This window comes from Monodelphis domestica, chromosome 4, assembly GCF_027887165.1.
Source record: "Monodelphis domestica isolate mMonDom1 chromosome 4, mMonDom1.pri, whole genome shotgun sequence".
Taxonomy (NCBI): domain Eukaryota; kingdom Metazoa; phylum Chordata; class Mammalia; order Didelphimorphia; family Didelphidae; genus Monodelphis; species Monodelphis domestica.
This window is the reverse complement of record NC_077230.1, coordinates 397,918,372-397,942,916: the sequence shown is the minus strand read 5'-3', so window position 1 is coordinate 397,942,916 and position 24,545 is coordinate 397,918,372. Positions and strand designations below refer to the sequence as shown.

At 44.1% G+C, this 24,545-nt stretch overlaps 1 protein-coding gene across 2 annotated transcripts in view; it reads left to right on the top strand.

Annotated features, from left to right (window-relative positions):
- Positions 1-4,957: 4,957 nt before the first annotated feature.
- The window catches only part of TNFRSF8 (TNF receptor superfamily member 8), a 73,630-nt gene continuing 54,042 nt past the window's right edge, over positions 4,958-24,545 (top strand). For both annotated transcript variants that reach the window (XM_056795761.1, XM_056795760.1), the window contains exons 1-2: positions 4,958-5,277; positions 20,759-20,831. In XM_056795761.1, coding sequence (XP_056651739.1) covers positions 5,215-5,277; positions 20,759-20,831 — 136 coding nt within the window. In that variant the 5' untranslated portion in view covers positions 4,958-5,214. The remainder of the gene's footprint in view (positions 5,278-20,758; positions 20,832-24,545) is intronic.

Sequence of the window (24,545 nt, the reverse complement as noted above, 5' to 3'; positions counted from 1 at the left end):
CAACTTCCCTAAACTCTTGCCCAAGTCAGCAAGTTCCAGCAGCTAAGCAGACACTCTCTGTATTGTGAACCCCTCAGCTAGCTGCAACTGCCAAATCACGACATGCTATTGTTCAACATTTCATGCTAGCCCCCTATACTATAAAAGGTGTTCCTCTAGCCAAGCTAGGGTGGCTCCTTCTTTGGGGCAGCCCTAATGCATTAGATTTATTAAAGGTGATCCTTTGCTTACTTGCATTGTCTCCGTGTCTCCATTCCTGGGGTATTTTCTCGGACCCTACAATATTAAATACATTCTCATTTCACTCTTGTTTTATTTGATTTTGAATTGAGTTAACTGGATTTTAACATATATTCTTTATTTAATTTTTCTTCATGAGACCATATACCACTCTGGATGTCATGTGTACTTTTGATGAGCATTTGTTTTTCCAAGTCTAGGTTTGTTTATAGTCCATTGGCAGATAGGCCAGTTCCCAGGCCACTGAAGCACTTAAGCACCGAACCTTAACCTTTCTCCATGTTTATAACACAGTACAAGTTCAAAGTATTCCATCTCCATTTGGGAATTTTTGTAATTCCAGAACAACTCAACTTTTCTGTATATCAATATATTTATCAGAATTGATTCTTCTTTCACTAGTGAGAAGATTTCTAGGCCCACTAAGACTTTAAAAAATCTCCAAAACATTTTTAGGTGAGTGCTTTATAGTCTAATAAAGATGTCCAGATTTTATTGACTTGCTTGAAAATTGTTTTTGTATAGCCTTAAAGGAAATTAGGAATGGCCTTTTTCACTTTTCAGTACTCTAATCTGTGTAATATTAGCACGTGACAGGTTTTTTCTATATCAATTGTTAGCAGTTATATTTTATTTTGTTTTGTTTTGTTTTGTTTTGTTTTGTTTTACTGCTCTTTTCACTGTTCTTCTAGCTTTGAGGAGTCTATACTGCATTATATACTAGTGGTTCTTAATCTGGGTTCCATGAATTTATTTTGTTAATATTTTGATGGCTGTATTTTAATTGGTTTCTTTTGTAATATCATGTATTTTATTTTATATATTTAGAAACAATTTTCTGAGAAAGGGCTCATAGCCTACATCAGATGGCCAAAGGACAGTTATATTGAAAAAAGTCCCTTTTGTACAAGAATCAATAACTATGCCTCTTGGTTCCAGCTTTCCCTGGAAGCATTCGCTTGTTTTCAATTATTTTTGGCTCGTGGGTAGCACTGGTTTTTCAGATCTTGCCAACATTTTTCTTTATTGATTTTACTTTCCTTTGAACTTTGGTGGGACTGATCCTATTATATTGTGGGTTTGAACACTCTTAAAATATTTGACTTCCCCATAACCCCAACCATTGTAATACCTCTAGTCATTATTGATGTGCTCTCTTTTAGAACTGCATTTCCCTGGAATAATATATCTGTTCTTAAAAAACAAAGAATTAGAATAACAAAAGAGAATAATGAAACACAAGAGTTTGGCACAGAATTCAGCTTCAAGATGAGGAAACCAGCTCAATCCAGTTTCAACTGACTCAGTCTAGTGTCAGTAGAAGTACACATATATAACTACCGCTGTCCCAAAATGAAACCACATCAAAATGATTCTTGTCCTAAGTGATTAGCATCTACCTCTAGGTAGGAGCTCTTTGATTGATAGTCAAGTATTTTCTAACTGTTAACCCCAGTCCTTCAGATGACTAAGTATTGTCACCACCATCATCTCCATCACCACCACCATCTTCATCATCACCACCCTTACCACCCCCATCTCCACCTTCGCCATTGTCATAACCACATCACCATCACCACCTTCACCACAACTATCAGTATTATCACTACCACTATCACCATCTTCGCCACTACTATAGACATCTTTACCCCCCACTACTACAACCATCACCACCACTATTACCTTCACTGTTACCATAAGTACCATTGTCATTTGCACCTTCACCACCACCATCATCACCATTATCACCTTTACTACCATTACCCTCTTTACCACCACCATCTCTACCTTTACTACTACCCTAACCATCACTGTCAATACCAACACCACCACCATCACCACTTTCATCACTACTCTAACCACCACCACATCAGCACCATCACCATCTTTACCACCACTACCACTATCATCACCACCACTATCACCATCATCACCATTCTCACCTTTACTACCATTATCCCCTTTACCACCACGATCTCCACCTTCACTACTACCCTAACCATCACTGTCAATACCACCACCACCACCATCACCACTTTAATCACTACTCTAACCACCACCACCACATCAGCACCATCACCATCTTTACCACCACTACCACTATCATCACCACCATTATCACCATCATCACCATTCTCACCTTTACTACCATTATCCCCTTTACCACCACGATCTCCACCTTCACTACTACCCTAACCATCACTGTCAATACCACCACCACCACCATCACCACTTTAATCACTACTCTAACCACCACCACCACATCAGCACCATCACCATCTTTACCACCACTACCACTATCATCACCACCACTATCACCATCATCACCATTATCACCTTTACTACCATTACCCCCTTTACCACCACGATCTCCACCTTCACTACTACCCTAACCATCACTGTCAATACCAACACCACCACCATCACCACTTTCATCACTACTCTAACCACCACCACCACATCAGCACCATCAACATCTTTACCACCACTACCACTATCATCACCACCACTATCACCATCATCACCATTATCACCTTTACTACCATTACCCCCTTTACCACCACGATCTCCACCTTCACTACTACCCTAACCATCACTGTCAATACCAACACCACCACCATCACCACTTTCATCACTACTCTAACCACCACATCAACACCATCACCATCACCATCACCATTCTTACCACCACTACCACTATCATTAACATCACTGTCACCATTATCACTTTTACCATCATCACTACCTTTACCACTCATCTTACCACTCATACCATTTATCATCTCAACCTTTACTATTACCAGAACCATATTATTTATACTTTTACCACTGCTATAACCACCACCACCATCACCTTTTTACCACCTCTATAAACATCATCAGCACTATCACCACCATTACCACCTTTACCACCACCACTCTCTCCACTACCACCATCACCATTCTCACCTTTATCACTAGTACAACCTTTACTATCACCATCTCCATAATCACTACTATGCTAACCACCTTCAACACTACCATAATCACCATCACCACCATTATTATTGCTATCACCACCATCACCTTCACCACTACCATGAAAGCCACTACCACACCATCATCATTACTACTACTACTACTACTACTAGCTGATATTCATATAATAATTTTGTAAGACCATAGATTTAGAGCTGGAAGAGACCTCAGAGCCCATCTATTACCACTCTCTTATTTTAAAAGAAAGGAATTGAGGTCCAAGGAAATTAAGTGACTCATTTAAGGTCAAAAATCTAATAAGTTTCAGAAGCAGGTCAAAAAAGTCGTCTGGCACCAGAGTCCATCAAGTATGATATATTTTCGGAGCCTTACAACAAGCATGTGAAATAGGTAGCTTAGGGAGAGCTGAGACCTGAAGTAGTTTGCCCCCCACCCCCACCCCAGACCTGTCTGCCAGGGTCATCTGGGCTTCACTGATCTCTCCCAGAATTCTGTCTGGGTCCTCCTGCTTGTAATGGACCACCTCCTCTTCCTGGCTGATCCCTCTTCTAATGCCTGGACAGATCTCTGGTCCTAGAGAGAACTAGCTAGGTGATGTAGCTCAGATGTGGCTCAGAGTAAAGCAAAAAGGGCAGTTTTTAGGGTTCTGAATCGAACCATCTGTTGACTAGAATTTACCAACTGTGCTAAGGATTGAAGATGCAAAGAGAGACGGAACAGTCCCTCTTATTCCAGAGTCAGAGGACCGAGTTTGGCTGGGGATGCTTCCACTTAATGCCAGGGAGCATTGATTATAGGATATCAGTGGACCTCTGGAATACCTAATCGGACCCTTTTCCCTTTTCATTTTTTACTTGGCTGACAAGCTGAGATGACTGGCCCAAGGTTTCCCAAATGGTAAAGAGCATAGGCAGAACTGGAATGCAGGACATAGTTTCTTTTATAAGATGAGAGAATTGAACTAGACTGTATCTAAGATACTTTACAGAAAGTGGGTGTTTTTGCTCGAGTTAGAAGAGTTGAGCTTCCTAGCAGCCTGAGGGCACCCAGACTAATAACTCTGGATTCCTAAGGATATCAGGACACCTTGTTTCCAGCTCTACCACCACTAACTTTTTTTTTAAGCCCTTACCTTCGGTCTTAGTATTGGTTTAAGGCATAAGCGTGGTAAGGACTAAGCAATGGGGGTTAAATGACTTGCTCAGGGTCACACTGCTGGGAAGTGTCTGAGGCTGGATTTGAATCCAAGACCTCCCATCTCTAGGTCTGGTTCTCAATCCACTGAGTCACCCAGCTGTGCCCCACCCCCATCCCCATCTTTTTAAGACTGAAAGCAGCCCTGAGGCTCAAGTCATTCAGAATTCGGAGTTATCTGATGAACTGAGTCACTTCTTCACACACAATCTCTTTCTCTTGCTTCTCTCCAAGCCTTGAAAACCCGACCAACTCTTCCCCTACCCCTATCTCTTCGGATCCCAAAGGTGGGGGGGGGGGAATGGGAGGCCAGGGTGGGGGTGGGGAGTGGCGGTTGGGGGAAAAGAGAGGGGAGGGACATTCTGAGCTAGACCAGCGGGGGGGGGGGGGGGTGCTTTCGAAGTTACTGCGCAGTGCCAGGAAACCTGCCTCCCTCCGGCTCACGTCCCCGCGACTAAGGTTTCCCGCCGGGTGACTGCCTGGCTCTGAGCAGGAGCTGCAGTCAATGCTGGGGCCAGGCAAGCCAGCAGGCAGGTGCCCTGGGAGGGGCGGGGCGAAGCAGGGCGCGCCGGGGCTGAGGCGCACACAGCACCTGGACTGCGCGCCCGCTTGCCTCTAGCCCGCTAGCTTCTCTCAGTCCGCCAGCTTCTGCCCCGCGCGGGGAGGGTGGCTGGAGAGGGCTCCCGGCGGGCTCGCCCGAGACCGCCTCAAGCTGTCGGGGGAGTCCAGGGAGGGAGAGCTGGGCAGCCCCGATTTCTCTAGCTTCTCCTTCTCCTCTGTGGCACTCCAGCCCCGCAGACCATGGCCACTCCGCGCGCTGCGCTGGGGCTGCTGCTCCTTGGAGCCGTTGGAGCCCTCCCGCAGGTAAGTCGGGATTCGTTCTCTCCGGGACGGGCGCGGCTGGAAGTGGGCTCCACTAGCCAAGCTTCGTTCCTTGGCTCTTTCTCCCGGCCCGCTACTGTGGGCCGACACAACGTGGTGTGGGGGGAAAGCATGCTTGTTAGGGTGTCAGGAGACCTGGGTTCGAATCCTCTTGCGGGAACTTAGCCGAATGTGTGCATGAATTGGGCTCTCTCGTTGAATCTCAATTTTCGTCCACCCTGTGAGGCAATTGTAGCAGGGTGGCGAGATGAGACTGGAGAGCCTTGAGGCATCTGAGCTTCCTGACAATTGGCCCTGGGACCCCCAAGGTTACCATGCTCAGTGGAGACCCTCAGTTTCCAGATCCATAAAATGGGATTAATATATGTCTGCCTGCCTTTCTCGCAGGGCTGCTGTGAAGATGCAAGGAATTGTGTTAAATGAAAAGAGACCCAGGACCCGAGTTCCAATTCCAACCCTACTTACTACTTACTTTATGATTTTGAGTCGCTTAATCTGTCGTGGGACCTGGCTAGTTCTGAATTCTAGCTCCAGGGACTCAGCTGTAAAGCGTCTAAAACTTGAATCCTCAGGGGCAGCATTCAAATCCTGCCTTTCCCATTTATGACTGGGGTGACTTTGGACAAGTCTTTTAATCTCTCTCTCTCACTCTCTGATTACTTCCAGCTCTGAATCTATGATCTGTTGACCTTCATCAAGTCACATTTAACCTTTTCTATAAAATGGGGATTATGCTGTTTAGTACACCCCCCCACACACACACAGGACTGTTGTGAAATCATTTAGCAAATCTTTTTTTTTTTATTTGGAAATTTTATTTAATTAATTATTTTGAATATTTTTTCATGATTGCATGATTCATGTTCTTTCCCTCCCTTCCTCCCACCCCCCTCCAGTTGCTGACCTACAATTCCACTGGGTTTGACACGTGTCATTGATCAAGACCCATTTCCATATTATTGATATTTGCACCAGGGTGATGGGTTAGAGTCTACATCCCCAATCATATACCCATCAACCCATCATATAGCAAATCTTAAGGAATTATTTGTAGGCTGGATTTTGAGTCAGAGAACCTGAGTTCAACTCTCTGCCTTATGTATTAACTTGGGGAAGCTACTTAAGAAATACAAAACCTTCTGTCTTAGAATTGACACCAAACATAGGTTTTAAGGCAGAAGAGCAGGGAAGTATGATTGAAGTTCATTGATTTGCCCAAGGTCACAGAGCTAGGAAGTATCTAAGGCCATGCTTGAACCCAGGTCCTCTGGACTCCAGGTCTGGCTCTTTGTCCATTGAGCCACCTACCTGCCCCTTGAACAAATTACTTCTTGTCTCTGGTCTTCTATTTCCTCTCTGGAATTCTGATATTAGCCATAATTTTGTTCCTGCTAAAGTACTTTCTCTTTAAAAGTACAAAGTACCCATAACCTTCCAAGCCTGAGACTTGTGCCCTGACCCACCATTAATAGTGACATGTGGGAGAAAGTCTGGGGCCCAGATGTGTGTTGGAGAGATTTTCTTATTCCTGTAACAGATGCAAGTGAGTGTATGTGTGAACACGTGTGTGAGCTTGAGACGGGACCTCAGAGCATGGGCAAGAGCTGGTTTTTGAAACTAAGGACCAAAGGGTCCTACAGGTCATCTAAACCGACCTTCTCATTTTACAGATAAGGAAACTGAGACCTAGATGGATTAAGTGACTTATCCAAGGTGGCATAGGAAATATTTGAAACTCCATCCTAGCATTCCAAACCTGGTACTTTGTCTAATAGCTGCTTTCCAGGGTTGGAAGACTTCCCAGGTCTTTCCAACTAGGTCAATACTCAGAATTGTTTTCAAAGAAACTTTCAGTTTCTGCCCTGCCTGGAGGGCCAGGAGCCCTGGTGGGGGCATTTATCCCTGCCCTCCACTTGCTTAACTCCTTTATCCGGAAGGACAGAACTCAATCCAGAAGTCTAGAACTCAATAAAAGCTCGTGGGAGTTGAGGGATGGAAGGAAAGGGGGCCATGGGTATCATTTAGATACTAAGGATGACCAAGTATGAACCCAACAGACCAGTTCATGTGGGCCTGAGTTCTTCTGCCTTCCAGTAAGTAATTGTATTACTCATCCCATTACTCTTTAGGGCTTTTAATGACACACATCAAAGGTTAGGGGAGAACAAAATTAAGGGAGAAAATGATATCCCGGCTCTCAAGTAATTTATGGTCTTCCAGGGGTTTTCCAAAAGGGAAAGTGTTCCCCCAAAAGCTCTGTAATCTTGGGTTACATGGAGAAAGGTTTCACTTGCAGGAATTCGGTCCATATGTGCTCAGTCCAGGTAAGACGGCATCTTATTCAGGCCTGGCCCAGTGTAGGAGGGACACCAATAACCTGGAGAGCATCCTGAGAACAGCCATCCAGTTAGGGAAGATCCTTGAGTCCATTTCCTATAAGGATTGTTTGAAGGAACTGGGGATGGTTAGACTGGAGAAAAGAACTCTGAAAGGATATAGTAGCTGTTTTCATGTGCTTGCAAGACTGTCGTGTGGAAGCGCTCTTAGACTTATTCTGTTTGAACCGAGAGGACAGATCCAGTGGGATAATAGCAGGGATTACAGAGAGGCAGATTTAGATTCCTCTTCAGGAAAAGCTTAATTAACAAAGTTTTTGTTGAGTTGTGTCTGATCCTTTGTGATCCTATTTAAGGGTTTTCTTTTTCTTCTTCTTTTTTTTAAACCCTTACCTTTTGTCCCAGAATCAACATTGTGTATTAGTTCTAAGTTAGAAGAGCAATAAGAGTTAGGCAATGGGGGGTAAGTGACTTGTCTAGGGTCACACAGCTAGGAACTGTCTGAGGTCATATTTGAACCCAGGACCTCTGAGCCTGGCTCTCAATCCACGGAGCCACTTAACTGCCCGTTTAAGGGTTTTCTTGACAGACATACTAGAATGGTTTGCTATCTCCTCCAGCTCATTTGACAGATGAGGAAACTGAGGTAAATGGGGTTAAGTGACTTGGAAGTATCTGAGGCAGGATTTGAACTTAGGTCTTGCTGATTTCAGGCCCAGAGTTCTATCCACTGTGCCACCCAGTTGCCCCAGTGCAAATATTCATATCATCCCTTAAAGCTTAAATAGTAGTTTCTATATATTATCAGATTTGAGCCTTGAAACTCCCTATAAGGGGTGCTGTCCCCATCTAGAGAAACTGAGGTTCAGATGAGTTAGATGACTTGCCCGCAGATCAAATGGCTAGTAAATGCCAGAGACTGGATTCGAATCAGGTCTTCTGATTCCTAGATCTGACCCTCTCACTGCTTGAACAGTGGTGTTAGAGAGAAATGGCGACCACTAAACTGTGCCTAAGGATCACCGTGCCCACAGACTGATTTGAAAAACCTTATATTAATAATATCTGTGTTTTTTGTATTTTTATTTTGTGTTAAATATATCCCAATTACATTTTAATCTGGTCAGGGCTCACCTAGGGATGTCACGGGCTGCATATACCCACCGGCTCTGTTTTTCACCTCGCCACATGGGCTCTCATGTGGTCTGATGGGTGGAAGTGGTAGAGAGGTAGATTAATTCATTACTAATCAGTTAATTAATCTATCAATTAATCGAGCAAGCATGGATCAATTGCTTCCTGGGTACTGGACTCTGTCCTCAGGACTGGAAATAGAATAGAAACTTTCTCAGATGAGAATTGGGCAAGAGCGGGAAGGGGCTGCCTTGGAGAGGATTGAGCCCTCCTCCATCCCGAGCAGCTTTGGTGGAAGGGGATGGTGTATCAGGGACGCCTTCTCCCATCCAGGTTTGTCTGGCAAACAAACTCTTCTCGGATCCCTGCCCAGATCTAAGTGTGCCACTTGAGCCTAGCAGGCAGAGCTGGTTTCCTTTCATCCCCTCCAGTTGGAGGTGAAGGAGGGAAGAAGGTAGGAGCCTGCTGGGATGGGGACCCACATTACTCAGTGCAAAAGCAGCCTCAAGGGGCAGCTGGCAGATTAGTGTCTTGAGCACAGATGCACACATTCTCAGCTCCCCTTTCTTCTCTTCCCCCCCACTTTGTCTTTGAACGTCGAGGCACTGAAGTGGTTTGAAGAAGCTTTGAAGTGTCTCAGGTCAGACCACAAGTGGCCCCAATTGTGCCGCACAGCAGAGGGCAGGAGACAAGGTGGCACAAAAGCCACCGTCTTAGATAAAGGCCCAGCTGACTAGGTCAGGGAAGGAGCTAGAAGCACGCTTTCTCTCCGCTGCTCTGGGGTAGGATTGCATAGGCTTGGCGCCTGTGGGAGGGAATGACTGTACCTTCTTAGCAGTGAATGATGATATAATTTCCCAGCAATGATGTGACAGCACTGCTCTAGGGGAGGTCAAACCCTGCCAGAATTCCCCCAAGCTTAGGCAAGGCCCCTTCATGGAGCAGATAGGGACCTCTCTCAACTGGGTCAGTGTCTTAGCTCATCACTAGACCAGAAGCTATGTGAGGGCAAGGACTGCCTATCTTGTGCCTTACTTGAGCTTTGGATATCCTCCAGCATTTTGTCTAGTGTTATGTTTAATAAATATTTGTGGAGGGGGCAGCTCGGTGGCTCAGTGGATGGAGAGTCAGTCCTAGAGATGGGAGGTCCTAGGTTCAAATCTAGCCTCAGACACTTCCCAGCTGTGTGACCCTGGGCAAGTCACTTAACCCTCATTGCCTAGCCCTGACCGCTCTTCTGCCTTGGAACCAAAACATAGTATTGATTCCAAGATGGAAGGTGAGGGCTTATCAATCAATCAATCAATCAATAAATGAACAAACAAATATATGAATGAATGAATGAATAAATAAATAAATATTTGTTGACAAGGAAAACTAAGGACTAGAAGGGCAATATGGCATTGTAAGCAGAATTCTAGGTTTGGAATCAGGAAGATGGGTTCATATCTTTGCTCTGTGTGATCTCAAGGGAATCATCTAAGCTCTTTGGGCTTGAGTGCCCTCATCTGTTAAATGAGGAGGTTGGACTAGATAGCCTCTAAGGTTTTCTTCTAGCCAGGAGGCTGGTGACAAATGTTTAACAACCAGCTCTCCCCCCCCCCCCAAAAAAAAAAGATGTACATAGGACACATTGTTAAGCTTAATCTGCATTACTCATATTTTCTCCATCATTTTCTTAAGTCTAGACATTGAACCAAACAAAAAGCAAGCACTAATGTGTAGTGTTTGTTGACTCTTGAAACATAAATAATCACACTGAAAATGTAGCAGTTGACTTTCTCTCTCCAGTAGGAGCTGACTCTAATGCCCTTGACTTATCATCGCCCTGAATGCTATAATCCAAAAATCACCCCAAGGCGACAGACACAGCCAGTCTTAGGTGAGATCTGGGGCAGGACCTTGAACTCCCCCCCCCCCCCCCCCCATGATACTATAGTTCATTCCTTTCCTACTAAGAGAGAGACAATTCTGATCTCAAGGACAATAGCATTGAATTTGGGGTCAGGAGAACTGAGTTCTCTGCTGAGTGATCCCTGCCCTTCCTTGAGCCCCAGAATGTCAGAGCTGGAAGGAACCACAGACACCATCTAAAGTGCCCTCATTTGTACTCAATTCCTTGACAAATGGTCATCCAGGCCCTGCTTAAAGCTCTCCAGTTTTGTAGGACTCCATCGCCTCCCAAGGTGGCCCCATTTCTTTTTAGAATGGGCTGGAGTGATTTCCTTGTCTGCCAAAGGTGGGACTTAATGATCTCTTAGACTCTTTTTCTTAAAACCCTTATCTTCTGCTTGGTATCAATTCTAAGACAGAAGAGTGGCACGGGCGAGGCCATTGGGGTTAAGTGACTTACCCAGGGTCACACAGCACCTCTTAGACTCTTAAATAGGGAGTCTACATTTTTGAACCTCCAGGGCTTGGTTTCTCCCCAGTTGCTGACATCCCTTAGAAGGATTTTCTACAACTCCACCATCCATCATTCCACCTCACAAATAACTGAAAAATAGGGGGGAGAGAGAAGCTCTTTGAAAAATCCATTCCCTTAAAGATACCCTCAGGGACTGGTGTCAGAGAAATATATCTTCTGCATTCCTCACCTAGGAAAGATGGTTAGTAGCAGGGCTTATCTGCAGGGAGGGCTTCTGCCGTCACCAGTGGCATGACAGATTGAGAATTGGAGTTCAGAAACTCTTGGGTTCAAATCCTGCCTCTGACTAATAAATCTCTCAAAGGTATAGGAAACACACTAAATTGCAGAGAAGTTGCTTTTCTACCTTCAAAGGGGGAAGTTTCCTTACTGGGAATTGCATTCAAGAATGAAATCACAGGTTTGCCTCCCTGGCCCTCTCCCCCCACCTCCAAGCATCTCTCTGTTCTGATCGACAGTCCATGAGTGGGTCAGATTGGCCAAAGGATCAGCAGGGAGCTGGAATTGGTTCCCAGGACCTTTCTTCCTAATTGAGGAGGGGGTGGTGGTGAGGATGGGAGCTTGCTCAGGAGAAAATAATCTGTCCAGCATTTTCTTTTTTATTTTTTAAGCCCTTACCTTCCATTTTGGAGTCAATAGTGTGTATTGGTTCCAAGTCAGACAGGCGGTAAGGGCTAGGCAGTGGGGGTCAAGTGACTTGCCCAGGGTCACACAGCTAGGAAGTGTCTGTGGTCAGATTTGAGACCAGGACCTCCTGTTTCTAGGCCAGGATCTCCAATCACTGAGCCACCTAGTTGCTTCTCTCCTACCTTTTAAAATAGTTTGGACAAATAGTTTGGAGAAATGGATAGAGAGCTCAGACTCAGCAGGACCTGGGTCTAAGGCCTGCCTCTGGCATACACTAGTTGTGTGACTTTTGCCCAGTCACTTGATGTGCTTCAGTGTCCCCAACTGTAAAGTGAAGATAGTGGTAGCATCCAGGGTTGTGGCAAGGATCAAAAGGGATGATATTTATAAAGCACTTAGCACAGTGCTTTGCACAGAGTAGGCATTATATAGGTGAAAATTATTATTATTATTATTATCATAACTCTCAATGCCTCTGGAAACTCTGTAAGACTCTAAGATAGATGAGCATATCTATCTGCATGGGTAGTGTGGTTTCCTCACCAAGAATTCACTGCACCATTGAAATTCCAGGTCTGGACCAAATTCTCTCTCTCTCTCTCTCTCTCTCTCTCTCTCTCTCTCTCTCTCTCTCTCAGTCTCTCTCTCTCTCAGTCTCTCTCTTTCTCTCTCTTCTCTCTCTCTCTCCCTCTCCTCCCTCTCTTTCCCTCTCTCTTTCTCTGTCTATTTCTCTCTCTCTCCCTCTCTCTCCCCCTCTATCTTTCTCTGTCTCTTTCTCTCTCTGTCTCTCTCTCCCTCCCTCCCTCTCTCTCTCCCTTCCTCTCTCTGTCTCTCTGTCTCTTTTTCTCTCTCTCTTCCTTTCTTTCTCTCTGTCTCTCTGTCTCTGTCTGTCTCTGTCTCTGTCTGTCTCTGCCTCTCTCTATTTCTCTCTGTCTCTGTTTCTGTCTTTCTCTTTCTCTCTCTTTCTCTCTCTGTCTCTCTCTCCCTCTCCCTCCATTTCTCTCCCTCTTTCTCTTCCTCTCTCGCTCTCTCCCCCCTCCCTCTCTCTCTTTTTCTGTCTCTTTCTCTCTCTCTCCCTCTCTCCCCCTCTCTCTTTCTCTGTCTCTCTCTCTCTCTGTCTCTCTCTCCCTCCCTCCCTCTCTCTCTTTCTCTCTCTCCCTTCCTCTCTCTGTCTCTTTCTCTCTCTTCCTTTCTTTCTCTCTGTCTCTCTCTCTTTCAGTCTCTTTCTCTTTGACTCTCTGTCTCTGCCTCTCTCTATTTCTCTCTCTCTCTCTCTCTTTTTCTGTCTCTTTCTCTCTCTCTCCCTCTCTCCCCCCTCTCTCTTTCTCTGTCTCTTTCTCTGTCTCTGTCTCTCTCTCTGTCTCTCTCTCCCTCCCTCCCTCCCTCTCTCTCTTTCTCTCTCTCCCTTCCTCTCTCTGTCTCTTTCTCTCTGTCTCTCTCTCTCTTTCAGTCTCTTTCTCTTTGACTCTCTGTCTCTGCCTCTCTCTATTTCTCTCTCTATATCTGTTTATCTGTCTCTGTGTCTCTCTCTCACTCTGTCGCTGTCTCTCTCAGTCTCTGTCTATTTCTTTCTATGTCATACACATACATATAAGCCAGGCATGGTCAGATACCCACATACGGGTACACCCACACACAAGTGCTCTGAAACCACTTTAGCAAGTATAATAAATAGCTATCATTCAATAAGCATTTAAGCACCTACTGTGTGCCAGGTACTATGGTAGACATTGAGGATACACATTTTAAAAAACAAAAACAGTACCTGCCCTCAAGAAGCGTATATTCTCCAAGGGAAAAACAACAGATATGGTTAAGGAAACCCAAAGCCTCTCCAAAGCAATTTCAATATGTACAAAGATAAATAATAACAAAATAACTTAAAGAGAGAGAAAGGACTAACAATCAAGGAAATGAAAGAAAAACCCTCATGTAGAAGAAAGACCTTGAACTGTGTTTAAAAGGAAGCTAGGGAGCCAAAGGGGAGAAAGGAAAGCATTCTAGGCATGGAAGACCACTCAGGCAAAGGCTGGAATGTGGTGGACACAGGGGCTAGCTAGAGGTCACTTTAACTGGAAAGGAGAGAACATGAAGACAAAATGGGACAACTACATGGTGCAGCAGATAGAGTGCCATCAGGTCTGGAGTCAAGAATACTCATCTTCCCAGGTTCAAATCTGGTGTCGGACACTTACAAGCTGTGTAACCTTTTTGGCCTCGGTTTCCTTATCTGTAAAATTAGCTAGAGACATAGCAAACCACCCAGGATCATTGCTGAGAAAACCCCAAAAGGGATCACCAAGAGTCAGACATGACTGAAAAACAATTGAACAACTGAAGACAAAATAGGGAGAAAGAAGGAGAAGGGAGCCTCTTTGTGAAATTCTGCCTGGGGTTCCTACAAGCTCTGACTGTAACTCTAGGGACACGTCCCATCTTCCTAAATCAAAGTCAGAACTTTGGGGGAGGGAAACCTTCTTCCTTAAGGCAATGAGGGCAGTGAAGGGGAACTGTCCATGCCCAGGCTCTAGAAAACAACCTGCCAGTGGAGGAAGCCTCAGAGCCCCAGAATTCTGGGACATTTACTCCAAGAAGTACAGCCACATGCTTCAGACATGTTCCAACTTAGCAAGTTTTCATTAAGCACCTTCTATAGGTATTTCTGATAATAATTACATTCTTACGGCAATGTCGGATGCCTGGGAATTATAGAATGCCAGTTTCTGAAGAATTAAAGTTGGGAGTCATTGTAAGGGCAAGTCAGAGGAGTAGTGGACAGTGTGAGACTAGACTCCAGCTTCTTACTAATGAAGGATTGCGCAGGAGAAGGATGGCTTCAGAAAAATGGATGATCATCCAAGGAGCAGGCGCTGCAGAGCAAGGGATTGGACTATTGAACAGTTGGCATGTTCCATTGGCATCCCAATGATTTCAAAGGCCAGACATCCTGTGGAGGGAATGTTGCCTGGTGGGTAGAGCACTGATTTGGCTTCAGGAAGTCCCTGGCATCCATTTTAGGCTCTTACTGGCAACATGATCCTGTGAAAATTGTTTAACCTCTCTGAGCCTCAGTTGCCTGTTCTGTAAAATGGGAGGAGGGGTTTGGACTCAGTGACCTCTAAGGTCCCTTCTAGCCCTCAGTCTGTGTCTGTGTTTGTTGAAATGGAAAGTCAGGCTGAGAATAGCAGCAATTCTGCGTAGAGACTGAGGCTGTCCTGCCCACAGTCCATCATTCAGGGTGTTCCATACTTGCTATGTTCGAGATACTGCGTTAGATGTTGTACTTATTTAAAAACCAAAACCAACATAGTGTCTACCCTCAAGGAGCATCTAATCGATGACTGGCAGGAGCACAGAATGTATAATATGTTCACAGCTGCAGACAGCGTAAGTATAATACAACATACAGTGTGATGGGAACAAAGGAGAAACCCAAAGAGGACTGGTGCTGGGAATAGATGTCGAGACCTGGCGTCAAGGAGACTTGGGTTCAAATACTGCTTCTAGCCCTTATTAGCTGTGTGTCTTTGGACAAATCACTTAATGTGGGTTTAAACCTCAGTTTCTTCATCTGTAAAAATGTGGGTGTTGGGTTTGATGATCTCGAAGATCTCTTCCAGCTTCCAATCAACGATGCTAGGATATGGACAAGAGGCTCATGGGATTTGATTGAATGATAGGACCAGCCATGGGGTTTTGCTCTGGAAATTCAAAGATGGCTATGTTACCTGCCCTGCCTTCAAGGAGTTACCATTCAAAGGGAGTCTGGGGATGGGAGAGGAGGAAGATGACTCAGCTGGGATACCAGGCTGCTTCCAGCTGAGACCTGAAAGATATGCAACAGCTTCTAAAGAAATCAGCAAAGAAGAATTTAAGGACTTTAGTGTATATACAGTCACTGGGCTAGGATCTGGGGGCACAAAGACTAAAATGGAAACGGTCCCTGCCTTCTAGAATACAAAAATGAGGATAAAGAAAATGCCAGAAAGGGACTAGATCTATTATTTCATTGGTATTGTTGAACTTCTAGATGAGGGAACTCCCTATCCCAGCACCCTTCTCTGGAAGGTATAGTACTAGATCATTGCCAAAGTACTGAGACTTTTAGTGACCCTTGCCCAGAATATGTAAGAGGCAGAATTTGAACCCAGTTCTCCCTTACTCTTAGACCAATTCTTGATCCATGATGACTGCTTCTCATACAAAATAAAGTCAAGGAAATTTCAAGGAAGAGGCACTGACTACTGGGAGATCCAGAAATGCTTCAGAGATTGTAGAAACCTGGGTTTTGAAGGGAGAGAGGTTAGGAGGGAGTGAAGAACAAATAGCTTCTTTAAGGATTTAGCTTTCTCAAGAGCTTTCCTTTCCCTGCCTAGGGTTTGAGGTTGGATTTCTTCCCATCTCTGATCTGAGGTTCATCTGGGCAGACAGAATCAGCCAGGCTGGAGAAGGAAGTGGTGGGGCTGTGGGCAAGCTGTGGCCTGGGAGATCCTGCCTGGTGGAAATTGGGGTTGGATTAACTGCAAAAACCAATTGAGGCTGATAAAGGGGAAGAAGCAATAGAACAAGGAAGTCTAAAGATCTGGATTCTAGTCCTAAATCAGCTACTAATTTGCAGTGTGGCATTAGACAAGTTACTTCCCTTTCCTGGGCCAGTCTCCTCTTCTGTATATCAAGAAGGTGTGACTGAATGATCTCACCTTCCACATGGGCCCTCTTTTTCCACTGTAAATTCTTGAACACAAGGACCACCAAGGGTCTTTCAGAGGCCCAGGACCACAAGACTTAAAGTTGTCAGATGCACTCCCTCTAGTGGGATGCAGGGTGTTTGCAGGGAATTTTCCATGGTTTCCCATTCTTAAGCATCCTTTCCTATCACGTATGGATGCATGTATAGATTACCAGGTCTCTAGTCTTGTCTTCCTTCCTTCCTTCCTTCCTTCCTTCCTTCCTTCCTTCCTTCCTTCCTTCCTTCCTTCCTTCCTTCCTTCCTTCCTTCCTTCCTTCCTTCCTTCCTTCCTTCCTTCCTTCCTTCCTTTCTTCTTTCTTTCTTTCTTTCTTTCTTTCTTTCTTTCTTTCTTTCTTTCTTTCTTTCTTTCTTTCTTTCTTTCTTTCTTTCTTTCTTTCTTTCTTTCTTTCTTTCTTTCTTTCTTTCTTTCTTTCTTTCTTTCTTTCTTTCTTTCTTTCTTTCTTTCTTTCTTTCTTTCTTTCTTTCTCCCTCTCTCCCTCCCTCCTCCCTTCCTTCATTCTTTCCTTTTCCCCTCCTTCCCTCCTTCCTTTTTTGTTTTTTTCTTAATTTCTTCCCTCCCTCCTTCTTTCCTTTTTGTTTCTTTCTTCATTTATTCCCTCCCTCATTCCTTTTTGTTTCTTTCTTCATTTCTTCCCTCCTTCCTTCCTTCCCTCCTTCCTTCTTTTCATTTCTTCCCTCCTTCCCTTCTTCCTGCCTTCCTTTTTGGTTTCTTTAATTTCTTCCTTCCTTTCCCCTCACATATCACCTGGCTCTCCTATATCTTTGACAGCACCTTGAATAGTGTATTCTGTGAAAGACAATGAAAAACAGAAGGGCATCCAGGGGAAAACTACAATAGTTTAGGGTCTGTATATTTGTGCTGGAGTGTAGCAAAGCTGACTTCAAAGCCAAGAAGTTTTGGGATCAAATTCTGCCTCTGGCACATGCTAACTGTGTGATCCTTAACCGCTCAGTGTCCTAGACAACTCTCAAGACAGTGAGGATTGTTTGAAGAATGTTTAGCTTGCGGAGAGATGAGAGCTGAGACCAGGAAGAAGTTCAGCTTGGCCACACAGGGCAGAATCAGATGTAATGGATGGAATTCTCATAGAGTCAAATTGAGACTTGATGTCAGGAAAAACCCTTCTAACTATCCTAAAGAGGAATAGGCTGACTTAGAATGTGGTGTGTTGATCTCAGTGAATCATGTGATTATAGATTTAGAGTTGTAAGGGTCTGCAGAGACTGTGCGCCATAGTGGGAAGGATATTGATCGTGTTGTCAAAACTTTGCTTCTCACTTACTGGCTTGCTGTGTGACTCTGATCACATCAATCCACTTTCTGAAGTATCTGTAAAATGAAGGGGGTTGGTCTGAGGAGGATCCCAGAATGAGAGCTGGAGGAGAAATTAGATACTATTGATTTTACCCTCTTTATTTCACAAATGAAGAAATTGAGACTCAGAGAGGATACACCCAGAGTAATAGAATTAGCACCAGAGGCAGAATTCAAAACTAGACCCTTTGATTCCAAATCCAGCATCTTCCCCTCCCCTCACTGTCATGCCACGAAAGGAGTGGCACATGGTAGGAGATGACTGTTTATTAATTGGATTGAATTGTTGAAGGAAATACCCATCCTGTCCAAACAAACCCTAGAAGGAGAGGTAGATAGAGTAGGGAGGAGAAGCTAGTGATGCACAGGAGCTCTGGGGAGTGGGACCCCAGGGGATTACTTGGGGGGAATGATTATCTACAGGTTTTCTGTAGGAGATAGTCCCCTGAGTTGCTCTTTTTGCTGTCACTCTCCCAGGGAGATTTTGCTGAGCGAGATAAGAATACTTTAGATGTAAGCAGAGAGGCTAGGTGGGGAAACCCAGTCCTGAGTGCTCTGGGGAGGGTGAATTTTCCCCATATTCATTTCATGCTTCTCATGTCAAGGCAGGGAGGCTATCAGGGGCTGAGGTCATGTTTACTGGTCGCCTCCAAAGGCTGACCTGAGATCTCAGGGGCCGGGGCTCTTTGATAAACTTTATATTGAGGTGGAAAGTCCTGCTGGAGGGTGGGTAAAGTACAGGGGGTGCCTGGGGTCTCTTTGGGTCATGCATTAGTTTTAAGATGGTTCTCCTGCATACATACTAGCTGAAAAAATAAACCAAAGTGGTTGTGATGATGGAGGAGATGAAATACCGGCTTTGAGCTTTAAAGTTCTCCTTGCCTTTCAGATACTACTTCTTTCTCTCTACAGGAGACATGTCTCTTTCCCTCGTTTCTCAGACTTGTCTTTAAGAGGACATGCCAAAGAATAGAATCACCAGGGGCCTAGGACAGGACCAGCAGAGTAGATCTCCCCAGCTCCTCCTGCGCCATCTCTACTCTCCTTTTGGGTCCAATGGATTGAATAGTGGATTTGGAGTCAGGAAGAATCAAATCCTGCCACAGGAATTCACCAGTTCTGTGCTACCGAACAATTCAATCAACCTCTCTGTATAATAACACTAAGATATGATTTCCTCTTAAAAACTTCCCTTTTCTAACTGCCTTGTCTGTGCAGTTAGTCTCTCCTGACTTCTGTCTTGCTCCTGGACTTTGATGACTATGGAAGAAAGAACAAGACTGACAACTTTGTACACTCTGCATCACTTAAATCCAGTTCACTAGAAAGTTGAGACATGGATGATGTCATTGGGTCCTCTTCAGAAATGAAGGACAGGGGGCAGCTGGGTGGCTCAGTGGATTGAGAGCCAGGCCTAGAGACGGGAGGTCCAAGATTCAAATCTGGCCTCAAACACTTCCTAGCTGTGTGACCCTGGGCAAGTCACTTGACCCCCATTGCCTAGCCCTTAGCACTCTTCTGCCTTGGAACCAAATCACAGTATTGATTCCAAGACAGAAGGTAAGGGTTTAATAGGAAGGAAGGAAGGAAGGAAGGAAGGAAGGAAGGAAGGAAGGAAGGAAGAAAGGAAGGAAGGAAGGAAGGAAGGAAGGAAGGAAGGAAAGAAGGAAGGAAGGAAGGAAGGAAGAAAGAAAGAAAGAAAGAAAGAAAGAAAGAAAGAAAGAAAGAAAGAAAGAAAAGAAAGAAAGAAAGAAAGAAAGAAAGAAAGAAAGAAAGAAGAAAGAAAGAAAGAAAGAAAGAAAGAAAGAAAGAGAGAAAAGAAAGAGAGAAAGAAAGAGAGAAAGAAAGAGAGAAAGAAAGAGAGAAAGAAAGAAAGAAAGAAAGAAAGAGAGAGAGAAAGAGAGAGAGAAAGAGAGAGAAAGAAAGAGAGAGAAAGAGAGAAAGAAAGAAAGGAGGGAAGGAAGAAAGGAGGGAAGAAGGAAGGAAGGAAGGAAGGATGGAAGAAAGAAAGAAAGAAAGAAAGAAAGAAAGAAAGAAAGAAAGAAAGAAAGAAAGAAAGAAAGAAAGAAAGAAAGAAAGAAAGAAAGAAAGAAAGAAGAAAGAAAGAAAGAAGAAAGAAAGAAAGAAAGAAAGAAAGAAAGAAAGAAAGAAAGAAAGAAAGAAAGAAAGAAAGAAAGAAAGAAAAGAAAGAAAGAAAGAAAGAAAGAAAGAAAGAAAGAAAGAAAGAAAGAAAGAAAGAAAGAAAGAAAGAAAGAAAGAAAGAAAGAAAGAAAGAAAGAAAGAAAGAAAGAAAGAAAGAAAGAAAGAAAGAAAGAAAGAAAGAAAGAAAGAAAGAAAGACCTGTCTATGAGAATTAAGATTGTCTGACATTAAACTGGCAAATTTAAAATTCTTTCTTTTTTCATTCTTTTCCCTATAACCCCAACTCTAATTCTTTCCCTCTGAGATTATCTTCCACTCTCACTATATAGAGCTTTTCATGCATAATTGTTTACATTCTGTCCCCTCATTAGATTGTGAACTCCTAGGGGCAGCTGGGTTGCTCAGTGGATAGAGCCAGGCCTGGAGATGGGAAGTCTTAGGTTCAAATCTGGCTTCAGATACTTCCTAGCTCTGTGACCCTGGGCAAGTCACACAGTCCCAGTTGCCTACTCCTTACTGCGCTTCTGTTTTAGAAATGGTTCAAAAACAGAAGATAAGGGTTTCATGAGCTCCTTGAGGGCAGGCACCATGTTCTTTGTATCCCCAGTGCCTAGCACAATGCCTGGCACAGAGTAAGCACTTAATACATGTTCTTTGATTTGACTTCATTTGGCAATCTGGAGCTCTGTTAATCTGCCCTACCTGACTCTCTCCCTGCGTTTGTTCCCCAGAAACAAGAGCCATGTGGATCCAGGTTGTATCGCAATGAGTCTTCTGGGAGATGCTGCTACCACTGCCCCTCAGGTAAGGGAGGAAGACCCCACAGGTGGGAGTAGACAGGAAAGATGCATTTCTTGGGAAGTCCTGGTCACTGGCCCTTGAATGAGTGAGATGCAGGAGGCACTGAAAAAGCCTTGTCAGGTGGGGCAAAGGCATACTGAGTTCATCCCACCAATGCCCAATGGGAAGCTTTATATTTCTCTGAGCTCAAAAAACCTCCTTTCATCCAATCCTTGGCTGTGTCTGGTCCTAGATATTTGGAGCTGGCACGGTCTTCCAAACAAGGTAAGGGAGGGGAAGTGGCTTTCAACTGGGCAAAGCTTTAAAAGGAAAGTAGAATCTGATGTAAGATTTTAAGCCTCACCTAGAGATGGGAGGTCCTGGGTTCAAATTTGACCTCAGACACTTCCTAGCTGTGTGACCCTGGGTAAGTCACTTAACCCCCATTACCTAACCCTTCTCACTCTTCTGCCTTGGGACCAATACACGGTATTGATTCTAAGGCAGAAGATAATGGTTTGAAGGGGGGGGGGGGGAAGACTTGAAGCCTCTCCACAGGTTGGAATTGGCTCCAAAGACAGCAGAGTTCTCACAAATGCCTGAGTCAGGATGAGCTGCTGAGAACAATGGGCAGTCCAAATTGACTTTATGTATATACTTATAGAGGCACCCGAATGAGAAGCATGATGCAAATAAGTCCAGATATACAGTTTGGAGGCAGAATTTGGGAACCCTAGAAAGGTAGGATGAGGAGTTGTCAGTTTCCCTAGAGACCAGCAGGGTCAAATTCCAATGGAAATGAGGGTCATATATTGACTGAGAAAACTACAAATGAGCATTACCTATGTTGCATTATATTTTATCTTTCTTTTTTTTTTTTAATAAACCCCTTACCTTATGTCTAAGAATCAATACTATGTGTTGGCTCCAAGGCAGAAGAGTGGTAAGGGCTAGGCAATGGGGGTTAAGTGACTTACCCAGGATCACACAGCTGGGAAGTGTCTGAGGCCAAATTTGAACCCAGGACCTCCCATCTCTAAGCCTGGCTCTTAATCCACTGAGCTACCCAGCTGCCCCCTAGAGGACTCTTATGATAGATCAAAGGAGAGGTGCATGAACAGTACTGGATTTGGGGTCAGATCAGGGTGTGAATGCTGGCTTTGCTACTTTGCTCCCGTGGCCTTGAATAAGACATTTTATCCTCATCTGAAAGAAAAGGGGCCCAGATCAGATGATCTTTTGGGCTCTTTCTAGTTCTAAATCTTATGATACAGTGATGAAGATCTGAATTGTTTCCAGGAATGGAAAATTGGGGAAGGATAGGACTTTTCTGTGGGTGGAATTGATAGGATATGTCAGAATCAGGGACTCTCAGTGTTGGTACTGCGAGAGTGTTTTGGTTTGATGATGTATAAATAGAAATGTTCTCCCTTTCAACTACATTCCCCAGAATTCCTTTTGTATTTCCCAGCATCCTTTTCCCTTCATTTATGTGTGTCTTTATGTTATTATTTATAAGTTTCTGCAACTCCTCACTCTTGCTCTTCTCTCACAACCGCAGCCTGAGTTAGATAGTTCCTTTTTAACTCTAGTTTTTATTTTAGTTATTTTAATAAATCTTATAATACTTATTCTATTTTAGTTATTCTATTTTAATTTTAATTCTCACATTTGGTCCACCTGAAAAAGAATCCCTACTATAATCAAAAGTGTCCAAGTAAATAAATACTTAACAAGGAGTAGGAAGGTGGCTGACTAGATAGAAAGTCAGATCTGGAGTCAGGAGGACCCGGGTTCAAAATTGACCTCACACACTTTCTAGCTGTGTTATCCTGGGCAAGTCACTTAACCTGATTGCCTATCCTTTACTGCTCTTCTGTCTTGAAACTGACACTTAATACTACTTCTAAGACAGAAAGTGAGGGTTAAAAAAACTTTTTTAATGGTTAACAACCACCTCTCTAAAAGCACATTATATTGTTGCAAGAATTTTCAAGGTCTAAATATGTGTTTAACAACTGGCTCTCTGTAAATGCATGACATTGTTGCAAGAATGTTCAAGATCCTTGCTTAGCCACTGGGCAAAAGTGTCAGCACAGGACATGGGCAGAGAGGTAGATGGCAATTTATTTATCCACTCAAGTGTGTGACACATACTATCAGTAGGCGACCAATATGTGTGTTTCCCAATTCCTCAGATGGCATGTATACAGATTCATATGTGTATGTCTATATTTCTTTTTTAAACCCTTACCTTCTGTCTTGTAGTCAATACTTTATATTGGTTCCAAGGCAGAAGAGCAGTCAGGACTAGGCAATGGGGGTTAAGTGACTTGCCCAGGGTCACACAGCTGGGAAGTGTCTGAGGCCAGATTTGAACCCAGGACCTCCCATCCCTAGGCCTGGTTCTCAATCCACTGAGCCACCCAGCTGCCCCTGTGTGTCTGTATTTCTGTTTTCTTTCCTTCTGAGCTGTGTGTCCAGAAAGAATTACCAAGCAGTCTGGGGTAAATTCAGGTAGGGAATTTAGTCACTAAAAGATACATTTTCCAAAAAGTGAGAGGATGGTTAAATTATTACAAAAGAAAGAAGGTGGCCTTTATCATAGCCGGGCTCAAAGGAAACAATCTTCTTTGTTGGTTAGTAAGTTATTCAACATTTGTAAAGCATTCTCCGCCCTTTTTTTAAAGTCATTAGTTGTGTCTGATTCTTCATGACCCCATTTGGGGTTTTCTTGGCAAAGATACTGGACTGGTTTGCCATTTCCCTCTCCAGCTCATTTGATAGATGAGGAAACTGAGGCACACAGGTTTAAATGACCTCTAGTAAGTGTCTGGGGCTAGATTTGAACTCGGGAAGAGGAGTCTTCCTGATTCCAAGCGCAGGGTTTATTCTTAACACTGCTCCACCTCATTGCCCTATTCTCTATGGGTGAACCCTTCAGATACTTATCCTGAGACTAACCACCCCCATTTCCTTCAACTGATCCTTATATAACCTGAATTCGAAACTTTGCCCTTCTCTGGACACTCTCTGGCTTCTCAATGTCCTTCTTAAAATTCAGTACCCAGAACAGAGCACCATCGTCCAAACGTGTTCTGATCTGGGAGTCCAAGGGGACTAGGATCACCTCCTTATTCCTGGAAGCTAAACCGCTCTTAATTTAGCTCCTCCTCACTGCCTCCACCCCACCCCACTGCGACCAGGTAACATTAGCTTTTGGTGCCGCCATATTGAATCGTTGACTCCTAATGGGCTTTTGGGCTAGTAAAACCTTAACTTTTCCAGACAAGCTTCTGTCTAACCAAGAGTCCTGTTCTTCTGCCTTGAAACCAACATAACAGTATTGATTCTTTTTTTTTTTTAAATTAAACCCTTACCTTCCGTCTTGGTGTCAATACTGTGTATTGGCTCCAAGGCAGAAGAGTGGTAAGGGCTAGGCAATGGGGGTCAAGTGACTTGCCCAGGGTCACACAGCTAGGAAGTGGCTGAGGCCAGATTTGAACCTAGGACCTCCCGTCTCTAGGCCTGGCTCTCAATCCACTGAGAACAGTATTGATTCTAAGACAGAAGGTGAGGGTTTTAAAAACAAACAAACATCTCTATGGAGTCAGAGGATTCAAATCCCAGCTGGGTTCAAAGCCTAACTCTGATGTTTGCTAATGATGCAAGTCTAGGTAATTCACTTCAGCATTGTGGGATTGGGCCTCTGTTTCTTCCTTTGTAAACTAGAGGACT